This window comes from Balaenoptera physalus (assembly GCF_965194825.1).
Source record: "Balaenoptera physalus genome assembly, chromosome: 15".
In the NCBI taxonomy this organism is placed as follows: domain Eukaryota; kingdom Metazoa; phylum Chordata; class Mammalia; order Artiodactyla; family Balaenopteridae; genus Balaenoptera; species Balaenoptera physalus.
The window spans coordinates 17,815,933-17,835,797 of NC_138894.1; the positions used below are offsets into that span (position 1 = coordinate 17,815,933).

At 36.5% G+C, this 19,865-nt stretch overlaps 1 protein-coding gene across 1 annotated transcript in view; it reads right to left on the reverse strand.

The window, feature by feature from the left end:
• DNAH6 (dynein axonemal heavy chain 6) overlaps positions 1-19,865 on the reverse strand; it is a 293,021-nt gene that overhangs the window by 236,196 nt on the left and 36,960 nt on the right. Inside the window, exons 5-8 of the mRNA XM_082425941.1 lie at positions 10,006-10,273; positions 4,205-4,339; positions 3,994-4,114; positions 3,203-3,320 (exon numbers count right to left, since the gene is read on the reverse strand). Of these exons, the coding sequence (XP_082282067.1) occupies positions 3,203-3,320; positions 3,994-4,114; positions 4,205-4,339; positions 10,006-10,273 (642 nt within the window). The remainder of the gene's footprint in view (positions 1-3,202; positions 3,321-3,993; positions 4,115-4,204; positions 4,340-10,005; positions 10,274-19,865) is intronic.

Consider the following 19,865-nt stretch of genomic DNA (forward strand, 5'->3'; position numbering starts at 1 on the left):
GGAGAGGGTGCGGAGAAAAGGGAACCCTCTTGCACTGTTGGTGGGAATGTAAATTGATACAGTCACTATGGAGAACAGTATGGAGGTTCCTTAAAAAACTAAAAATAGGACTACCATACAACCCAGCAATCCCACTACTGGGCATATACCCTGAGAAAACCATAGGTCAAAAAGAGTCACGTACCACAATGTTCATTGCAGCACTATTTACAATAGCCAGGACATGGAAGCAACCTAAATGCCCATCGACAGACAAATGGATAAAGAAGATGTGACACATATATACAATGGAATATTACTCAGCCATAAAAAGAAACAAAATTGAGTTATTTGTAGTGAGGTGGGTGGACCTCGAGTCTGTCATACAGAGTGAAGTAAGTCAGAAAGAGAAAAACAAATACAGTATGCTAACACATATATACAGAATCTAAAAAAAAAAAAAAAGTTCTGAAGAACCTAGAGGCAGGACAGGAATAAAGACACAGATGTAGAGAATGGACTTGAGGACACGGGGAGGGGGAAGGGTAAGCTGGGACGAAGTGAGAGAGTGGCATGGACATATATACACTACCAAATGTAAAATAGATAGCTAGTGGGAAGCAGCCACATAGCACAGGGAGATCAGCTCGGTGCTTTGTGTCCACATAGAGGGGTGGGTTAGGGAGGATGGGAGGGAGATGCAAGAGGGAGAAGATATGGGGATATAGGTATACGTATAGCTGATTCACTTTGTGATACAGCAGAAACTAACACACAATTATAAAGCAATTATACTCCAATAAAGATGTTAAAAAAGAAAAGATTAGGGATGGTGGTGGGGGAAGGAGTGGGTGTGACTATAAAGGGGTAGCATGAGGGAAATATTTACAGTGATAGAATAGTTTTGTATCTTGATTGTGGTGGTAGTTATACAAATCTACACATGTGATAAAATGATACAATGTCAATTTTCTGGTTTTTATATTGTATTTATAGTTATGTAAGATGTAACCACTGAGGGAAACTAAGTGAAGAGTACACAGGACCTCTCTGCACTTTGCAATTTCTTGCAAATCTATGATTACCTCAAAATTAAAAAAAAAAATCAAACTGCCAGAGTTCAAATCCAGGCTCTACTATCCCTGTATGAACTTGGGCTTATTTAACTAATCTGTGCATCGTTTTGTCATCTGTAAAACGAGGACAACAGCATCTACCAAATTATGGCAAGAAACAAAGAAAATAACACCTAAAAAAGGATGAACTCCTGATACGGAATGTAGATGAATCTCAAAAGCATGCTAAGTAAAAGACACAAGAGACTATATATTATATAGATCTGTTCATATGACATTTTGGAAAAGGCAAAAACTATACGGAAAGAAATCAGATCTTGGTTGCCTAGAGCTGGATATAAAGAGAGGGGACTGAACACATCTCTGAGTAATGACTTTTGGTATAGTTTTGACTTTCGAAGTCATCCTGATATTCTACATATTCAGTAAAATAAAAGTAAACCAACAAGGATGGGGGAAACAACATTAAACTAAATGCAAACAAACCAAATCAATCCAATTAACTGTATTTCAAATGTGCAACATAACTGAACTGAGCAGGGCAGAGAGTAATCCAAATACTTTCACTATATGCTCTCAGTCTAGGGGGAAAAACTGCAAACAAATCCTAACTGTTTTTAGTAGGTAAATCCAAATTGAGGAACATCTGAAAAAACAACTGGCCTGTATTCTTCAAAAATCTCACTACCATGAAAGACACAGAAAAGCTAAAAAGTACAGGTTAAGGAGATTAGAGACATGACAACTACATGATCTTGAACTGTATCATTTCTTGGAGAGAAAAAAAAAATGTCTTAAAGGACATTATTGGAACAGTTGACAAAAGTGAAATACTGTAACTGTAGATTAAAGTATTGAAATATTAAAAAAAAAGAACAATACTGCTTCAGTTTTCTATACTTACTACCTATTTTTGAAACTGACTCTAAAGCAAATATTTAAAATTTTAAATATCATAATTTCTCTTTGACTTTCCATTTATATTACAATATCAGAGATTAATTGTCCAGAACAGTTGTTCTTAGACATTCTTCACTTTAAAACACAAATATATTCAAATATATAGCATCAATTTAGCTAGGCATTCTAACCATTCAGTAGATATTTAATGAGAAATATAGTTATGAAGAAAGCACATAGCTCCTCAGGGGCCATAGATTTTTTTAAAAGATGCTTTAAAGAAGAAATCAGTAAATATATATCTGTGACTTACATTCTAATGGTAATGAAATCTTTGCTATTGAATAAATGTTGTTTGACAGCAATTGCTAACCCAAAGATGAAAATTTAATGTTTCCCTACTTGAGTGCTTAGAATGTAAACTGAGTCAGCAAGGCATTTGAAATAACTTTTTATGCTGCTTAAGTGGAGCCTGAGGGGCCTCTAGCCTATGATAGTGGCCTCAGGACTGCTTCACTTCCTTCTGTTGCAATACAGACATTATTACCAGATTATCTCACATATAAACTTGGGCACAATTAAGATTTAATAAATGGTTGTAAAATGTGGACCAAGTTAGTGAGCGCGGAGTAACAGTCATCCGTGTTTTCTAGTGCCACATACAACTCTTCAGATAATGTTTGGTGATTTTGTTTGCACGAGTTAGTTGCAGTGATGAGGTTTTAGAATGATGTGGAATACAAACTCTGGGACAATGGCAAGACCCAGTTGGGTAAACAGGTGGAAGGTCCTGGTGGGATCCTGGAAGGTGGACTTCTTCCCTGGTCTCCCCGTGGCAACCTGCCTCAGGAAGAGGGTGGAACTTTGTGTGGCCATGCAGCTGCCTGTAGCTCTTTAGGGACCAGACAGGTGGAGCAGACCTTCCAGATCCACTCAAGGAGGCCCACAAATCTCTGTGTGCCTGACTTCTCCTTACTACAGCCTGCCCAGTGTTCCTGGCTGGGCTAGAGGGAAACAAAGCCTTAGTGATCAAAGAGGAGCTCTTGGCCTTGGACATGTCCTCCACCTTCTCTGGCTGCTTTGCTAGGTGGCAGCTGGAAGGGCAGGCTTCTGGAGCCTGCATTCAGGTTACTGTGTCCTCCAAATTCCTTATCACTAGTGAATCCTGTGATGATGGCTTTAACTTTAATGAAACTTGAGAAGGATGGATGCTCTAGTTTTTCTTGAAAGAAAGAATAACAGTTTACCATGTTAGCCTCATGCAGTGATGCCTTTTGCTGGCCTGCTCTGTGTATGTCATTTTCTCGGAGTCTCCAGATGTAGGCAACTCAATGAGACTTCCGCTTTCTGGCATTTTACAGTGACCTAAGAACAACAGAAGACACAACGACAAGAATTCTTGTGTAAAAACTCCATTTCTTTCAATATGGATTAAGAGACAAGTAAAATTCAAAAATGACAAAATGCTTTGGTTCATGAGCCATTTCAGACTCCAGAAAACAGCCCAGTTATCCAAACAAACTCCACATCAAAGGATTTCAACTCAACAAAAGACTCTAGACAGCTTACTAACATCTTCTTTAACAGGATCTGATCTCTGTCCCATGCCACCTCTTTCCAGGAACACATTTACCCTCCTTTTCTGCCTGCATAAAATTATCCTTTAGAGTCCCTGCCAGCTGGGGCCAATCCTGAGATCCATCCAGTCCCTTAATTTTAACAAACCTATTGTCTGTACTAGTAGGTTGGACATACGTTTAAGCAGAGAGGCCCTGAGTCCACTATAAAATGCTTGTGAAATAAAGGTTCTGTAACTAGTTTAGAAATACTATACACAAGCAAGGGTAATGCAAGGAAATTGTGGTACTTACTGTTTTATCCCCTTCTACAATATACATTGAATTTATAATCTATCAAGCAAAGATTGGAAGAACTGAAAAATAGGGTCCTTATTTAAAATAGAAAAGTGGAATGAAAATGAGTTAACATTTCAGAAAGCCACCACTTCTGATCTGTTGAAGTTCTTTCCCTTTCATACCCTCAATAGGTTCATATGCACAGTCATCAGGCATAAATCCTGCAGCACGCAGAGCAACTCGACAAGCCTTTCTGACCACTTCTTTGGCCTCGTTTCGAAATTCTTCTAGGCGCTCTGTCACCTAGACATTGATAAATATGTATCATTAGTGGTACCAAAGTATCAGTAATAGGGAAAAAAAATCTTGAAACTTATAGACAAAATTCCTCACCTCCTCTAGCCATACGACTTGTGCAGCTTTAAATTCTTGCAGGGTGTAGGTGTGATATTTTTCAATACAACAAAGTCCCATAAAACTCAATTGATAACACAATTCATTTATTTTAAGGAGAGCTGGTCGCAAATACTAAATGAAAATAGAAATTTATCATTATTTAGTTAAAAAAAAACCCTTGCCTTTTAAAAGTATAAAAATATTGGGAAAGCAAGAATGGTAATTAAGGAAAATAAATAGCTCTATATGTTAATTTCAGCTACAGCTACAAAGTACGTACATTGAAAAGGGACACTTCTGAAATTTTGTTCTGAAAGTATTCTTTGAATTATCAGATTTAATTTGTCTGAATTCCTTTCTTTTCATTTTGAATACATGTCTTTTAACCATGAAATTGAGGGCAAGTAACAGAGGATGGGGCAATATCTTAAATTTCACTAGGTTTGGCTAATAGCTATTAAAAGATTCTTAGTGTTACAATGTCGAGTCACCATGATAATGGATGAGCCCATCTATTGATCTAAGAGGTTATGATATAGAACAAAGACAAAGTTTAACTTTAAAATTTCAGTAGGTATTCAGTCACTATTAAGAATCTATCTTGAAATGTGGGCTGGCAGAATGAGTGGAAGTATTTGTGGAATAATGTCACAAAATATAATTTAATCTTCCTCTATGCCATCATCATAAATCAGGGTTTTAGGATGGTGGCTTTGAAGGCACATGTTCCAAGATTGTTTCTAGGTCATTCACCCTCACTTCTAATCTAATCAAAGGAGGAGCAATAACATTATATTTTTAAAAGTTAACTTAAATTTATTCATATGTGACACTGGTTTAAGTGTTATATATAGCACACTCTTGGACTCTTTTCTAGGAGTTTCCAAAACAGGACAACCAATAGTCATTCAGACCAACATGAAATAGTGCTTTAATTATTTTTTCTAAGTACAAGTAAAGGAAGTTATAATTAGTAGAGTCCTCACTGAAGAGATTTATGTGACCAAACATCTAGGAAGTTGTATAGCCCTTAAGATTCATCTCATGGAGGAATTTTCACGATAAAAAAGAAGCAAAAATATAATATTGTAAATCAACTATACTTAATTTTAAAAAAAAGAAGCAGAAGTTTAGAGGCTATGTCTCTGAATTGAGATAAGATACCACATAAATTAACATGAGTACAGGAGTAGGAATGAGTCTCTAATCAAAATGTGGCAGTGAAGGCAAGAAAGTCCAGTGTACTCTGGAGAAAGAGTCCTTGAGCCAAAAATATAAGTTCTATTAGTAAAGGGATAAATAGCTAGGATCCAGGTGGACAGCAAAACTGGTATTGATGGTCTGCCAAAAAGTTAGAGTTTGACAGTGGGAATTTGGAGGAAGAAAAAATATATATAATCTAAGAAATTACTTTGGCTTAACCTAAATATCTGGCTGTCAGCATAAAGGACAAATGTGAAAGCTGCTGTGAATGTAAGAGAGACTGAAGGTGTTTTGTTTTTTTCTCCCATCATTGTTTCTGCTGTTAGCAAATTTCCAATGGAATCTGGGTTAGGTGGTTCATTCTTAGGCTGGTATATCAAGAGTGCCCATTGAAAGTGATAAGCATTAGCATTATTTTAATATTTTATAATAAGTACAAATGGAATTAATCTTTAAAATTCACTATGTTGTACACCTGAAATATATATTATACATCAACTATACCTCAATAAAAATTAAATTAATTAATTAATTGAAACACAAGCACATGCAAAACAATCAAGCTACTAGAGTCAATAATAAATTCTGCAAGGTTTCAGGAAACAGGCTCAATATACAAAAGTCAATTGTATTGCTATATAGAATATGTATATATATATATACATATATCATTTAGATATATTCTTTATATGTATTGTAAAATATATATGTGCATAGAATACACATATATGTGTAGAATACACATATATACTCTATAATACATATATATTCTACATATATAAAATGAAAAATCCAAAATGAAATTTAAGAAAACAATTCCACTTACAATAGTATCAAAAAGAATAAAATATTTGGGAGTAAATTTAACAAAAGAAATGTAAAATATATACTCTGAAAACTACAAAACATTGTTGAAAGAAATTGAAGAACACCTAAATAAATGGAAAAGGATTATATGTTCATAGACTAGAAAAGTTAATACTGTTAAAATGGCAATATTTCCTAAATTGATCTACAGATTTAAAGCAATCCCTATCAAAATCCCAACTGGCTTCCTTGCAGAAATTGACAAGCTGATCTTAAAATTCATGTGGAAATTCAAGAGGCCCGGGGAAGTCACACTTTCTAATTTCAAAATTTACTACTAAACTACAGTACTCAAGATAGTGTGGTACTGGCATAAGGATAGATATAGATCAACAGAAAAAAACTGAGAGTGCAGAAATCCTCACATTTACAGGCAATTGTTGACAAGGATGCCAGGACAATTCAAGGTGGAAAGAATAGTCTTTGCAACAAATGGTGCTGGGACAACTGGACAGACACATGCAAAAGGATGAAGGTGAACCCATACCTCATGTCATCAGCAAAAATTAACTTGAGATGGATTGAAGACCTAAATGTAAGAGTTAAAACTATAGAACTATTAGAAGAAAATATAGGGGTGAATTTTTGTGACCTGAGATGAAGCAATAGTTTTTTATACCAAAAACACAAGCAGCAAAAGAAAAAAATGTATAAAATGGACATCATCAAAATTAAGAAATTTTGTGCTTCAAAGGATACCATCATGAAAGTGCAAAGACCCATAAAATGGCAGAAAAGTTTTGCAAATCATATATCTGATAAGGGATTTGTATCCAGAATATATAAAGAATTCTTACAACTCAATAGTAAAATACAGGTAACTCAATTAAAAATGGGCAAAGTATCTGAATAGACAGTTCTCCAGATAAGATATACAAATGGCCAAAAGGCACATGAAAAGATGCTCACCATCATTAGTCATCAGGGTAATATAAATCAAAACCACAATGAAATGCCACTTCATAACCAGTAAGAAAAGTTATAATGAAAAATACAGATGTAATGGTGAGAATATGGAGAAGCTGAAGCCTTCATATGCTGTTGGTGGTAATGTAAAATTGTGCAGTGGCTTTGGAAAACTGTTTAGCAGTTCCTCAAAATGTTAAACACAGAGTTACTGATGACCTAGCAATTCCACTCCTAGGTATATACTCAAAGAAATAAAAACATATGTCTAGACTAAAACTTGTACACAAATGTTCATAGCAGCATTATTCATAATAGTCAAAAAGTGGAAGAACCCAAATATCCATCAATAGGTGGATGGATAAATAAAACATATATATGTATACAAGTGAACATTATTTACCAATAGAAAGAAATGTCATGCTACAACATAGATGGACCTTGAAAATATTATGCTAGTAAAAAAGCCAGTCACAAAGGACCACATATTGTATGGTTCTATTTATATGAAATGTATAGAGTAGGCACATCAAGAGAGAAAAGACATAGACTGGTGGTTGACCAGAGCTGGGGCAGGAGTTGGTCTGGGGGAGTTGGGGAGAAATGGAGAGTGACGCTAATCACTCTTTTTGGAATGGTGGGAATGTTCTAAAATAGACTGTGGTGACAGTTGATCAATTCTATGAATATATTAAAACCATTCAATTGTATACTTTAAAAGAATGAATTGTATGAATCATACGTCAATAAAGTTGTTATAAGGAAATGTGAGCACAGATGCCAATAAGGTTGGTTACTAAAAATAATCATAAAAAGAAAAATTTCAAGGACAGCTCCACATTTATCCCTTCAACATAGTCTAAAAGAATCAGCCCCCTTAATTAACTCACTGTAAATATAAGATTAGTGGTAAGTGTGTGGATAATGATAGCATCTAATAGATATTTAAACCAACACAATGGCTCGATTAGTTACGTCAACCTAAGATTAAAATGATGAGAACTTTCTAGTCTGCTTGGGCTATATTAAAGAGAAAATATTGTCAAGGCCAAAGCACTATTGGTGTGAATAGTGAGCAGACAGAATGACAACTCTCAGCACATTTAAAAAAAGAGAAAAAGTCTTAAGAATTGATAGAGGTTAAATGCAAGAGGAAATATTTTACTTACCTAGGAATAAATTTATGAAATGTATAGTGTCCAAGACATGGTAAAAGATGAAAGGTGGTAAAAAGGTAGTAAAATAGGTTCAAATGATTGATAGATCCTTGGTGAAATTAGAGGTCTAGGGGTTGAGTTTGATGTCAAGAAGGATTAGAATCTTTTCCACAACCCAGAATGCTTGATGGGATGGATGACCTGAGATGGTACATTTTATATATCTGTTTTGCACTAACACCTCTGTGAGCTGTATTCCTTGAATGTTCCTTTATTGTGTGACTGATGTCTTGATAATAATCTTTCAGATTACCATATGCAAAGTGAACGAAATGACCAGTAAAAAGCAAACTTGAAGCTTCTGATGTGAGAGGGTGGTGACTCAGTGTCATAAAATAGACAGCTGAGGACTCTGAGCATGACAGAAATGGTGGTTACAGCTCATTCCCAGGGGCCAAATAGAAAACTTCTACTGCAAGTCAAAATTCAAGGAGTGAGTAGAGATTTTAAATGTGGCCACATACCCTTTAATAGTTCTTTTTCCATGATAATCCCCTCCTCCAAAGTAAATATTAAAAATTTCCCGGGCTTCCCTGGTGGCGCAGTGGTTGAGAGTCCGCCTGCCAATGCAGGGGACAAGGGTTCGAGCCCTGGTCTGGGAGGATCCCACATGCCGCGGAGCAACTAGGCCCGTGCGCCACAACTACTGAGCCTGCGCGTCTGGAGCCTGTGCTCCGCAACAAGAGAGGCCGCGAGAGTGAGAGGCCCGCGCACGGCGATGAAGAGTGGCCTCCGCTTGCCGCAACTAGACAAAGCCCTCGCACAGAAACGAAGACCCAACACAGCCATAAATAAATAAATAAATAATTAAAAAAAAAATTTCCCTACTGTCTGAATCCATGATAGAAGAAAATGTATGAGACATTGGGAGTTATTGGCCCATGAAAACATGCCCCCAAATTATTTTGGACCATAAAGTCCAGAGTGTCTCAAAAATGAGAATTAGTAATAGGGCTTGCTGGCCTGCTCTGTTCAAAAGGATATACAACTTTCCTGATCAACAAGAAAGGGGGTCATGAATCCAAACCTCTGAAGATGCTTCTAAATAAAGGGGACCTGTGCAACTCTCTTGTTATACTTTAGTGTTTTTCAACCCTAGTTAAAATGTAGAAGAATAAAGATGCAGACATAGAGAATGGATTTGAGGACATGGTGGAGGAGGGCGAAGGGTAAGCTGGGACAAAGTGCGAGAGTAGCACTGACATATATACACTACCAAATGTAAAATAGATAGCTAGTGGGAAGCAGCTGCATAGCACAGGGAGATCAGCTCGGTGCTATGTGACCATCTAGAAGGGTGGGATAGGGAGGATGGGAGGGAGATGCAAGAGGGAGGGGATATGGGGATATATGTATTACATATAGCTGATTCACTTTGTTATACAGCAGAAACTAACACAACACTGTAAAGCAATTATACACCAATAAAGATGTAATAAAAAAAAGATGTAGAAATACACTAGTTTGCCAGACTTTTAAGTGACAAACAGGATGAAAATTGTCAATTCTCTTGAAAGATGAAATATTCTATTTCAGGGACAGTCTATACCAATACTTTGTTTTTCTGTGAGTAATTCTTTTAAAATATGATTAATAAATACATACATGATTGACAATGAACAGATCTTTTTGTAGAGATTTTCGACATCCACTGATTTTTTTAGAGCGGACATTCTTCTTCCACACGTTAAAAGCCTTCCATTTCCGGAAAAGTGAAAATACAGGAATCTTAGTGAGTTCTCTGTGATATAGATATTCTTGTTCCCATCGATCAATTTCGATAAATTCAACATCATCATTATAGACATGTGTTACTGCATTTTTGCTAATAGTATAGTAGTCATTTTTATTGATGTTCTCATAATTCACAACCCTTTGAACAAATAAAAATTGGGGCAAGTGAATACAGTATTCAACACAAAATTAAGCAATTGCATTACTATTTTGTTTTAAAAAGATAAAACATTTCTGGAAAACAAGTATTATTTAAAAATTAAAAAAATTCTAATGGACTACTTTTAGATTGAATAAATTACTCAAGAAAAGGGAGCTGCTTTTTAACAACAGTTAGACTTATTATAGCTCTTAAGGATTTCACAACTATGGCAATATGCTTGATAGTTTCAGTTATGTGATCTTTACAAAAAAAGTCAATTATGGATTTTTATGAAAGCTACATGGAAATAAGTTTTTATTTATCTTTGATTCTTTAGAAACTATTCAATAATAATAGTGTAAAAGAGTTTTACAGTACCCAATATTTACAGAATTATGAGAAAGATCAAAACAAGAAAATATGAATTAGATAAGATTAGAATCAAAACCCAGATTAAGCTTAAAAATGTCCAGTTTATCACATATCAAAATAATCGTTAATGAGAAATTGTTTATTTCATCAAGGGTATTCTTCAACCTCACCCATAATAAGAAATTGATCAAGTAAAGAAGAAAAGCAAGAACGGGATAAAAACAGGAGCAAGGATAGGAGTGGGAAACAAAGGAATGAGAATAGAAAGGGCTGATTCTCTAAACTTCTTAAAATAAGAACTTAGACGGGAACACTCCAGTGAAAATCAACTGTTTCCCATGTCTATTTTCTCTTACAGTCCTTAACTCTGCATTCTGAACCTGGAGTTCATGGCCCTTGAGCACAGCCTTCAGGTCATCTGTGAAATCCCTGAAATTGTTGTATGTAAACAAATTTACGTACGTATGCATGACAAATTTTTTAAGGGGTTGGAACAAAATCTCATATGCTTTGGGTCTGTTAATCAAAAATTGACGAACCATTGGCAAAATTCATTTTTAGGTTTTAACTTCTATTTTTGTTTTAATAACACTGAGTAAGAAAAATATTTTTAAAATTAGGGCATACAGGACCAGAATGAAAGCAAACTCAAAGCAAGAGCTGTTCAAGTGAGCACACAAGGGAACTGGGGGAGCCGATGGTGCTGTGGAGTGGGGAGTCTCGAAGGCCGCTCTCCCAAGTCAGTGTCGTAACAGAAGAACTTCAACTTGCTTAGCTCCTACCAGATGCCACTGCCTGACTCTTCGTCTGTGTTCTGGTTGACTCACGCCAGAAACATCTGGGAAAATGCCAGGTATTACCTGTTGCTGGTGAGGTGTATGGAAAATGTTTAAAATGTTTTTCTTTGTCAACAGCTTAAGATATAATTAGGACATTCTTCAGGTGATTCTCTACAAAGTGGGAGATTTCAACTTGTCTTTGAAACTGTAATTAACTTCAGATGTTTCATTAACATCAATCATCAAACCAACCTAAAAGCAAGAACAAACACCTCACCCTAGCCCTGGTGTGTGTCTAGAAAACTCACTCTGTGTGAATCTATCTGCTACTAAAGCCCCTTCTAGAAGGTAGCAGATGTGGTCCATGACACTGAATTTTAACTTATTGGTGCTCAGTGCCACTAAGAAATCCTTTTTATTTACATTTTCCTACCTATTCAAGATTCTCATTCTCAAACCACTAAGCCTTTTCCTCTACTACACATCTCTACTCTGCACAGGACAGACGAACACATGAGAGTCTTTTTGAAAGATTGGATCATCAGCATCAAAATCACTTGGGGTGCTTAAGAATCCAGATTTCTGGGTCCAACACAGAATCAGAATCTCTATGTATGGGACTCAAAGATTCTAGCTTAACAAGTTCCCTGCGTGATTCTGATACACAATAATGTTTGTAACCACTGAACTTTATTTGAAAGCAAATAAACAATAACAACAAAAACATGGTGGTGACAAGGTGAGTTCTCTCTTGTACCTTCAACTTGAAAATCTCATACCTTCACTGTGTTTTATCCCCTTGAGTGTATCTGAGTTCTCTCTTGTACCTTCAACTTGAAAATCTCATACCTTCACTGTGTTTTATCCCCTTGAGTGTATCTCTCAGGATTTCATCCAAACAGAGGTGGAGAGGTTTCGTATCATTTTTTTCTACCTCTCCTGGCATTTGGCTACTTTTCCTCTGCATCTAAAAATATGCAGAACTTCTCTTTAACTTGTAGAAAGCTTCCCTTTAGTTTAAAGAAAGTTTTTTCTCAACCCTGCTGCCATTTAACTTAGAATCCCCTGTCTTTTTCCTTCTCTTAAACTTCCTTTATGATGGCCATATCCTCCCCATCCATTCCTTCTTAAAGTTTCTGAAAACTAGGCTTGTTCCTCATTGCTCTAATGAAATGCTTCTCTTGAAGATCAGCAGGGATTTCCTTCTAGCCCAATCCAGTTGGTAGGCAGGAGGGGCAGTAGGGTCAAGGAAAGCTTTGCAAAAATTAAGAAGGCCTATGCCCAGTTCTCTGGAATCCTATTTTCCTTAGACTTTCCAGTTTGTCCCCGAGGGGTTGAACCCTAAATATACTCCTTGGATTCCTGTGCTTCATTCCTCACACTATAAACCTCAGTGCTCAACTGTTCCAGGAGTTGATCCACTAATCCTAAGTGATGGCTGCCTTTTCAGCACCTCTTGGCATTCAGAATTCAGCCTCAAACTTCAGCTGCCTCCTTTGTTATTTATTTTTTTCTTTTTTCTTTGGCACCGTGCAGCTTGCAGGATAGTTCCCAAACCCGGGATCGAACCTGGGCCCTTGGCAGTGAAAGCATGGAGTCCTAACCACTGGACCGCCAGGGAATTCCCTCAGCTGTCTCCTTTGGATGTTTGTTCCATAAAGGCCTTTCTTTGAGGAAATAACCAGAAAAATTAGTCTTCCTTTAAGACCTAAAAAGAGAACTTAACTTTCTCAATTGCTGTGCTCTAAAATCCCTACTTTGCTGATAAAGAAGATGACTTTATGACCCAATTAACTAAACAGAGATCCTTGGAAAGTTAATCAGACTGAGAAGAATGTCTTGAATAAAATTACACTTAACTATGCTTTACTGGAAAAAAAAAATATCTGTAGCGTTTTCTTGCTGCTCAATGTAGAATCATGGAATCCCTTGTCAAATTATTTTGTGATAGAAACTGTCTCTGTCCATCTGAAATGAAACTTAGACTCAAGGCTTCTATTAATGTCTAAAAGGATGTGTCACGTGGAGAGAATTGCATGACTGATTGTGGTAGGTCATCAATTGTCCTGTTATTGTTGATTTCAGATAAAACTCAAAGGAAATCTACTGGGGGCCTAAAAAACATGATTTCTCCTCTTGGAATTAATTCTTGATTTTTCTAAAACAATAAGATCTCAGTGTGATTTGTTATTTCAAACAGCATCTCTATCTGTTGTTACACCTTGCAGTGATGGAAAATGCATCTGTTCATTTTTAAACTGATCCACTGGACTAAGAATGTAGAAGCATGGTTTGTCTCATGAGACCTTTCTGCTCAAGAACTCTGAACAGCCTATCACTTATATCATTAAATCCAAATTATTCTGCTGGGTGTTTGTGGCACCCTCCTCCTGTCTCATATTAGTTTCTTTCTGTCCACACACTGCCCTTTTCAATTGTCAGGCTGGTTTCCAGCTTAGGCTGTGCTAGAATGCATACATATGTCTTTGTCCACCCTGTTCCCTTCTCCCATCCTGATTTCTACAAACAAGAGAGTGATTCCTTACCTGCTATAAGGTACTGGGTGAATTAGATGAGCTCACGGGGCCCCATGAAAATTTAAGTTGTCTCATTATTTTCATTATTACACAGTTTTAATCATTATGACTTGAACATATTTATTGGACAAAGGGAAACAAGCAAGTGCCTGGAAAGAAGTTAGCTATTTCCTGAGTTTTACATTTGTAAACTCAATCTGTTTGATTATGGTCAATATCATGATTCAGTATGTGTCTAGATCTAACCTGAACTGGAGAAGAGAAATGGCTTGGTTTGCTTCTGGTTTGATTAACCAGAAATGGTAAAATATCTGATAAGTAACTCCTTTTCACCTAGAAAATTAAACAAAAGTGTAACTAAGAGGAAACATGTACTAGGGAGGGAATGGTCAGACATCACAGTGGCTCCTTTTTCAGGAGTATGAAAAAGAAATATTTACACATTGCCCTGCCAGAGAGTCTCCTTCAATTCAACTAAATGGTCATGCTCATTAGACTTTCATAGACTATATCCGGCAGCCCTCAACCTAGAAGGCTAGAACAGGAACTACTTCTTGCCTTCCAGGCAGCATCAGTCTTGCTTTTCCATGCAACAGTTCAATAGCCACCCCCGAGCTATCCTCTCCCCACGTGACAACTCAGATGCAAGGGTATGAGATCCATATTGGATGGGTGTGCAAATCACCCTGGCTTAAGAGGAGCCAATATTTCTTGCAATAACTATAAGCATACATTTTAGGGTTCCTGCAGAGACATGCCCAGAAAAAGAACTGCCGCCCTATGGGAAGTCCAAAGCTATGGCTCCCCTTCAGATATTTATAATTCATTTATAGTTCTTCTCAATGCAGATATAATTTACCAATCAGGGGTCATTTTTATCACAAGCAATGTTGCCTAGAAACAACTGACATTCTACTTGTATTAGGTTACCAGGGGAACCGAGCTTCAGAGTTAACCAAATGCCAGATTCTCATGCGGAGAAAACTGTTCTATAATCCTCTAAAGCAGCGGTCCCCAACCTTTTCAGCACCAGGGACCGGTTTCGTGGAAGACAATTTTTCCACGGACGGTGTGTGTGTGGGGAATGGTTCAGGTGGTAATGTCAGCGATGGGGAGCTGCAGATGAAGCTTCACTTGCTTGCCCACCGCGCACCTCCTGCTGTGTGGCATGGTCCCTAAGAGGCCATGGACCAATAATGGTCCAGTATTGGTCCGTGGCCCGGGGGTTGGGGACCCCTGCTCTGAAGCAACGCTTCCCAAACTTTGCATGTTCTAACACACCTGTACAGTGATAACATTTTATAAGGCACACTGGTGAAGACATTAATTATAATTTCTTTGTATTATAATAAGAAAAATAAAACAAAATATTCAGGGAAATATGCAATACTGAATTTTATAAAACTTCCAAGTAGAGTCTAGCTCATAAACAACCACAGCTATGACTATAAATTTTTGAAGTAACTACTGCATTTCTAATCAAGACATGATGAATGGTCTGTTCAAATTCTTAAAGTCACCACTGCTAAGGAATACACTTTATAGAAGTGGGAGACAGCAAATGGCAGATGATTATTTATTGCTCTGTCCCTGATGAATGGAAACTCCCTTTTCCACTGACCAGAATTTTTATCACTTGTTCTTTTGAAATTACGAGCCAGAGGTACCATCATTCTTTAATTCTAACAGCTTTTCCTTTTCTTCCTTTGATAAATGTGGTGTTGAAATTTCTTATGATAAGACAAATTGATTTAAAACCCAAACATTTCCATATCAAGTACCTTAGAAACAATGGTAACACTTTCTCTCAAACACAGACGTTACGCTGTTTGACTTAGTAATTTTTCCTTAAATTTAAATTCTTAACAATGACTAAAAAAATCACGAGAGAGCCATTTAAAATTTCACTTTTCTGAAGTTGAATTTTTGCTTTGAATTCCTAATCTTTGTCAGTATGTGTTAATATATTTTCAGGCAGCTCTTATATTTTTTATTAAGTTCATTCAGGTACTCAAATGTCAGTTAAGTAACCCAGCTGTAAAACCAAAAACTATCCTTCACTAAATCTACAAAGTTGAATCGTTTGCCAAATATTTTCCAATTCTTGACAAAATTCTTCCTTTGGATCAGTTATGCATTTAAGTCTGAAACAACAAATAATGTTGTTCTGCTCACATATCTTTGTAGAAAGCTTAAAAACAGAAGGTCAGGTGGTGGCTTGGATTTTATTATAGTTACAATTTTGATAATATTATTTAATTTGGAATTCATAACTGCAGAGAAACATTTACATATGGGAGTTCTTTTGTGAATAAAATACTGTATTATGCATTTAAATCTCAGGATTATCAGAATAAACTCTACATGGAAAATACATTTTCAAGAACTATTTCCATAATATCTCATTTGCCTTTGATATTTCAACCCCAGTAGCTTTTTTGCCCCACAGAACAAAGTTCTTCCAAACACTTCACTTCAGGGATTCTAGTGCTATTATCTAGCAGTTATTAATATCTGTACATCCATCAATATGCAATAAAACTTTAATAACGTCCTGGATTGTGGTCATTTCTGTTATGTAACATGTGGATCTAGTGGTATTATTGATTTCCTTTGCTTTTCTGGTTCCAAATAGAATAAATAATTTCCACACAGGCTGGCAAAACTGCAATTCTGCGATAGTGAGTCATTTTGACATTAGATATTAATTGTGTATTCTTGCATTCTTAGCTTCTTGAGCTTCTTGATCAGATGCTAACCTAAAAATGGAATTTGGTTTCATATTTTGTTCTTGCACGTGCCTTTAAAAGTTCCAACCCTTTACCTGAGAGGGTGGATATCTTTCAGTAAAGTGTTGATATAGCTTGCTTGGTACTACTGATTCATTTGATAACATTTTCATACTAATGAGATATTTAGGCAAAAGTACAGGAAAATTATTGTGGATCATAAATCCAATATGAGATAACTCTAATTACGCTGCCTAATTTCTAACATTTTTTTTTTAAATAACATAAACTGTGTTTACCTTATAATTTATTGTTTTCTCTCTGAGCATATCTTTCTATAGGTGTCTCAGTAATAGTATGACATATCTTTCTTCCTTTTTTTTTTTCGCTATGAGAGTGCAACTTTGAATGATTTCTAGTTGCTATCTCAGTTCCACTTTTATTCATCAATTTTCTATGGGGAAGAAAGCAGTATTTTGCATTTTTTGCATTTGTTCTGGAAAAATCAATAGGCTTATATGAGAGGCAGATTATTGTGCTAGATTTGCAAATGATAGAAAATGTTTCCATGGCTTCCACCACTTTTGGGGGGTAGTGAAGACATTCTTTGAAGTAAACTCTCAGTCTCATGTGGGTCTCATGGACACCACCAAGTTTCATCTTGACAGGGCAGTAGAGCAGAGAAATTAAGAACATACATTCAGAAGCCAGACTGTCATTTATTTATTGTACAACCTGGGGCAAGGTACTTAACCATTTTGTGTCTTATCTGTAAAACAGAGGTAATAAATGTATCTATCTTATAGTATTATTGTGAGAATTAAAAAACATATGTATATATATATATATATATATATATATATATATACATGTATATTCATGTATACACTTTGCCTGGAATGTAGTAAATACAAGTAAATCATCATCTTTTATGATATGTAAAATGTGATGATTTGTTTTGGTGTCCTCTCACAAAGTGGGTATATAACCAAACTTTCTAACCAACAGCCATCCCCCATACTTCATGGCTACACCTCAATTACAATCACTCTTGTTCAAGGTCAAAGTCCTAACAAAATAGAATTATTTTGTCTTGATCTGTGTTCTCTATTCCGTTCCTGACCTCTCTAGTTCCTGATCCTTTACCTAGTTTCCTCTAATTTGCCCCAGACCTGACCAGAGTCACCATTACGCCTTCTTGCTGGACAAGATAATCTGCAGTGTACAGTTGTATGCTTACCAGGGTAATATTCCAACATATTTACACATCTCCTTGAAGAAGAAGCTTCAAAACTGTTATGCCTAACACATACCACTAAATTGATTCTTTAGAATGAACTTGGTAAATGTAACTATTTTCTCACTTAGAGGGACCATGGTAGAGATAAACATTGTAGAACTGCACATTTAATGTATTTTACTACACTTAAAAAATTATGTGATGACATTATATTTTATCACATTACTTTAAAAAGAAGTTTGGTATAATGTGTCCTTATCTCATTGATACAGTATTTACTACTTTTAACTTCCAATTTAGCTGCTTCCAACTATATGGCATCCAAATAATTGTCTTTACTCATAAGATTTATAATATTTGGAGTTGGGGCTGGGCGCAAAATTTAACATCCATCCTAAAACGTTATAAAATAACAAACCATGATTCCAACATCTTCTTAAATGAGATCTTGCATATTACTACCAAGCATCATTAGTGCCAGTCCAAAAAAGTATAAAACATCAACTCACTTCCCTAGTAGAAGTGTTCATTAGTCTAGAAAGACATTTTGTTTGGCAAAATCTGACTCCTTTCATAATGGGGAATTAATATCACAAATGGCACTCCTTGATGTCTTGGTTACTGGATATTTTTTAAATGAGAGGAAGTTATGAAAACATTTCACACATTAATCAAGAAGCAAATAAACCATTTTTTTCTGAGTCACTGTTAAAGATCCATAACCTCTTCTTCAAAACTTATAAAAAACTAGAAAAAGAAGTAGTAAGGTAGTGGTGGAATAACAATACTATTAAAGGAATATTTTTTACATCAAATAGCTTTAAATTTCATTATATGTTAATTCTCCTATCTTAAAAAAAACAAGTTATTTCTCTTATCTTAAGAAAAGTCCCCACTCTTGACCCCAATTCTCTTTTCATCAACCACCCTGCTTCTCTTCTGTCTTTGCCATCTCCAGATTAGTATGTCCAAATCCAAACTCTTATTTTTCCGTGAAGAATCTGTTCCATCCAATCTTCTGTGTCTTACTTAATGGCATCTCACCCCTTTCCCTTGTTCAGTCAAAGGGATCATTAAAGTCAACCTAGGCGTTTCTCTGGTTGCCCACCTTGTATACAATCCATAAAAATATCCTGTTGGGCTACTGCTGCCACCGCTGCCACCCGAGGGTCACAGGTCACTGCCCACACCTTCCTGGGAGCCTGCACAGCCCACCACTGCTTTTTCTCTGTGTGTTTCTCTATTTGCTTTGTTTCTGGTTTGTTTGGTTTTGCTTTTACCATTTGTCTTGGGTTTTGTTTGTGTTTGTTTTCTTTTCCTTTTTTTATTGTTGTTGTTGCTGTTTGGGTCTTTGCTTTTTTTCTTGGGTTTTGTTTGTCTGTTTGTTTTCTTTTCCTTTTTTATTGTTGTTGTTGTTGTTTGTTTGGGTCTTTGCTTTTTTCTTGGGTTTTGTTTGTCTGTTTTTTTTCTTCCCCCCTCTCTCTTTTTTTTTTTCTTTTTCTCCACACCAGGTGGCTTGCAGGGTCTTGGCTCCCCAGCCAGAGGTTGGGCCTGAGCCTCTGGGGTGGGAGCGTCAAGTCCAGGACATTGGACCACCAGAGAATCCTCAGCCCCAGGGAATATTAATTGGCGAGAGCTCTCCTGGAGGTCTCCATCTTAACACCAAGACCCGCTCCACCCAACTGCCTACAGGCTCCAGTGCTGGAAGCCTCACTCCAAACAACTAGCAAGACAGGAACCCACAACCCCACCCATCAGCAGACAGGCTGCCTAAGCCCATACTAAGCTTACAGACACCCCAAAGTCATACTAAGCTCACAAAGACCCCAAAACACACCACCTGATGTGGCCCTGCTCATCAGAGGAACAAGATTCAGCTCCACCCACCAGAGTGCAGGCACCAGTTCCTCCCACTAGGAAGCCTACACAAGC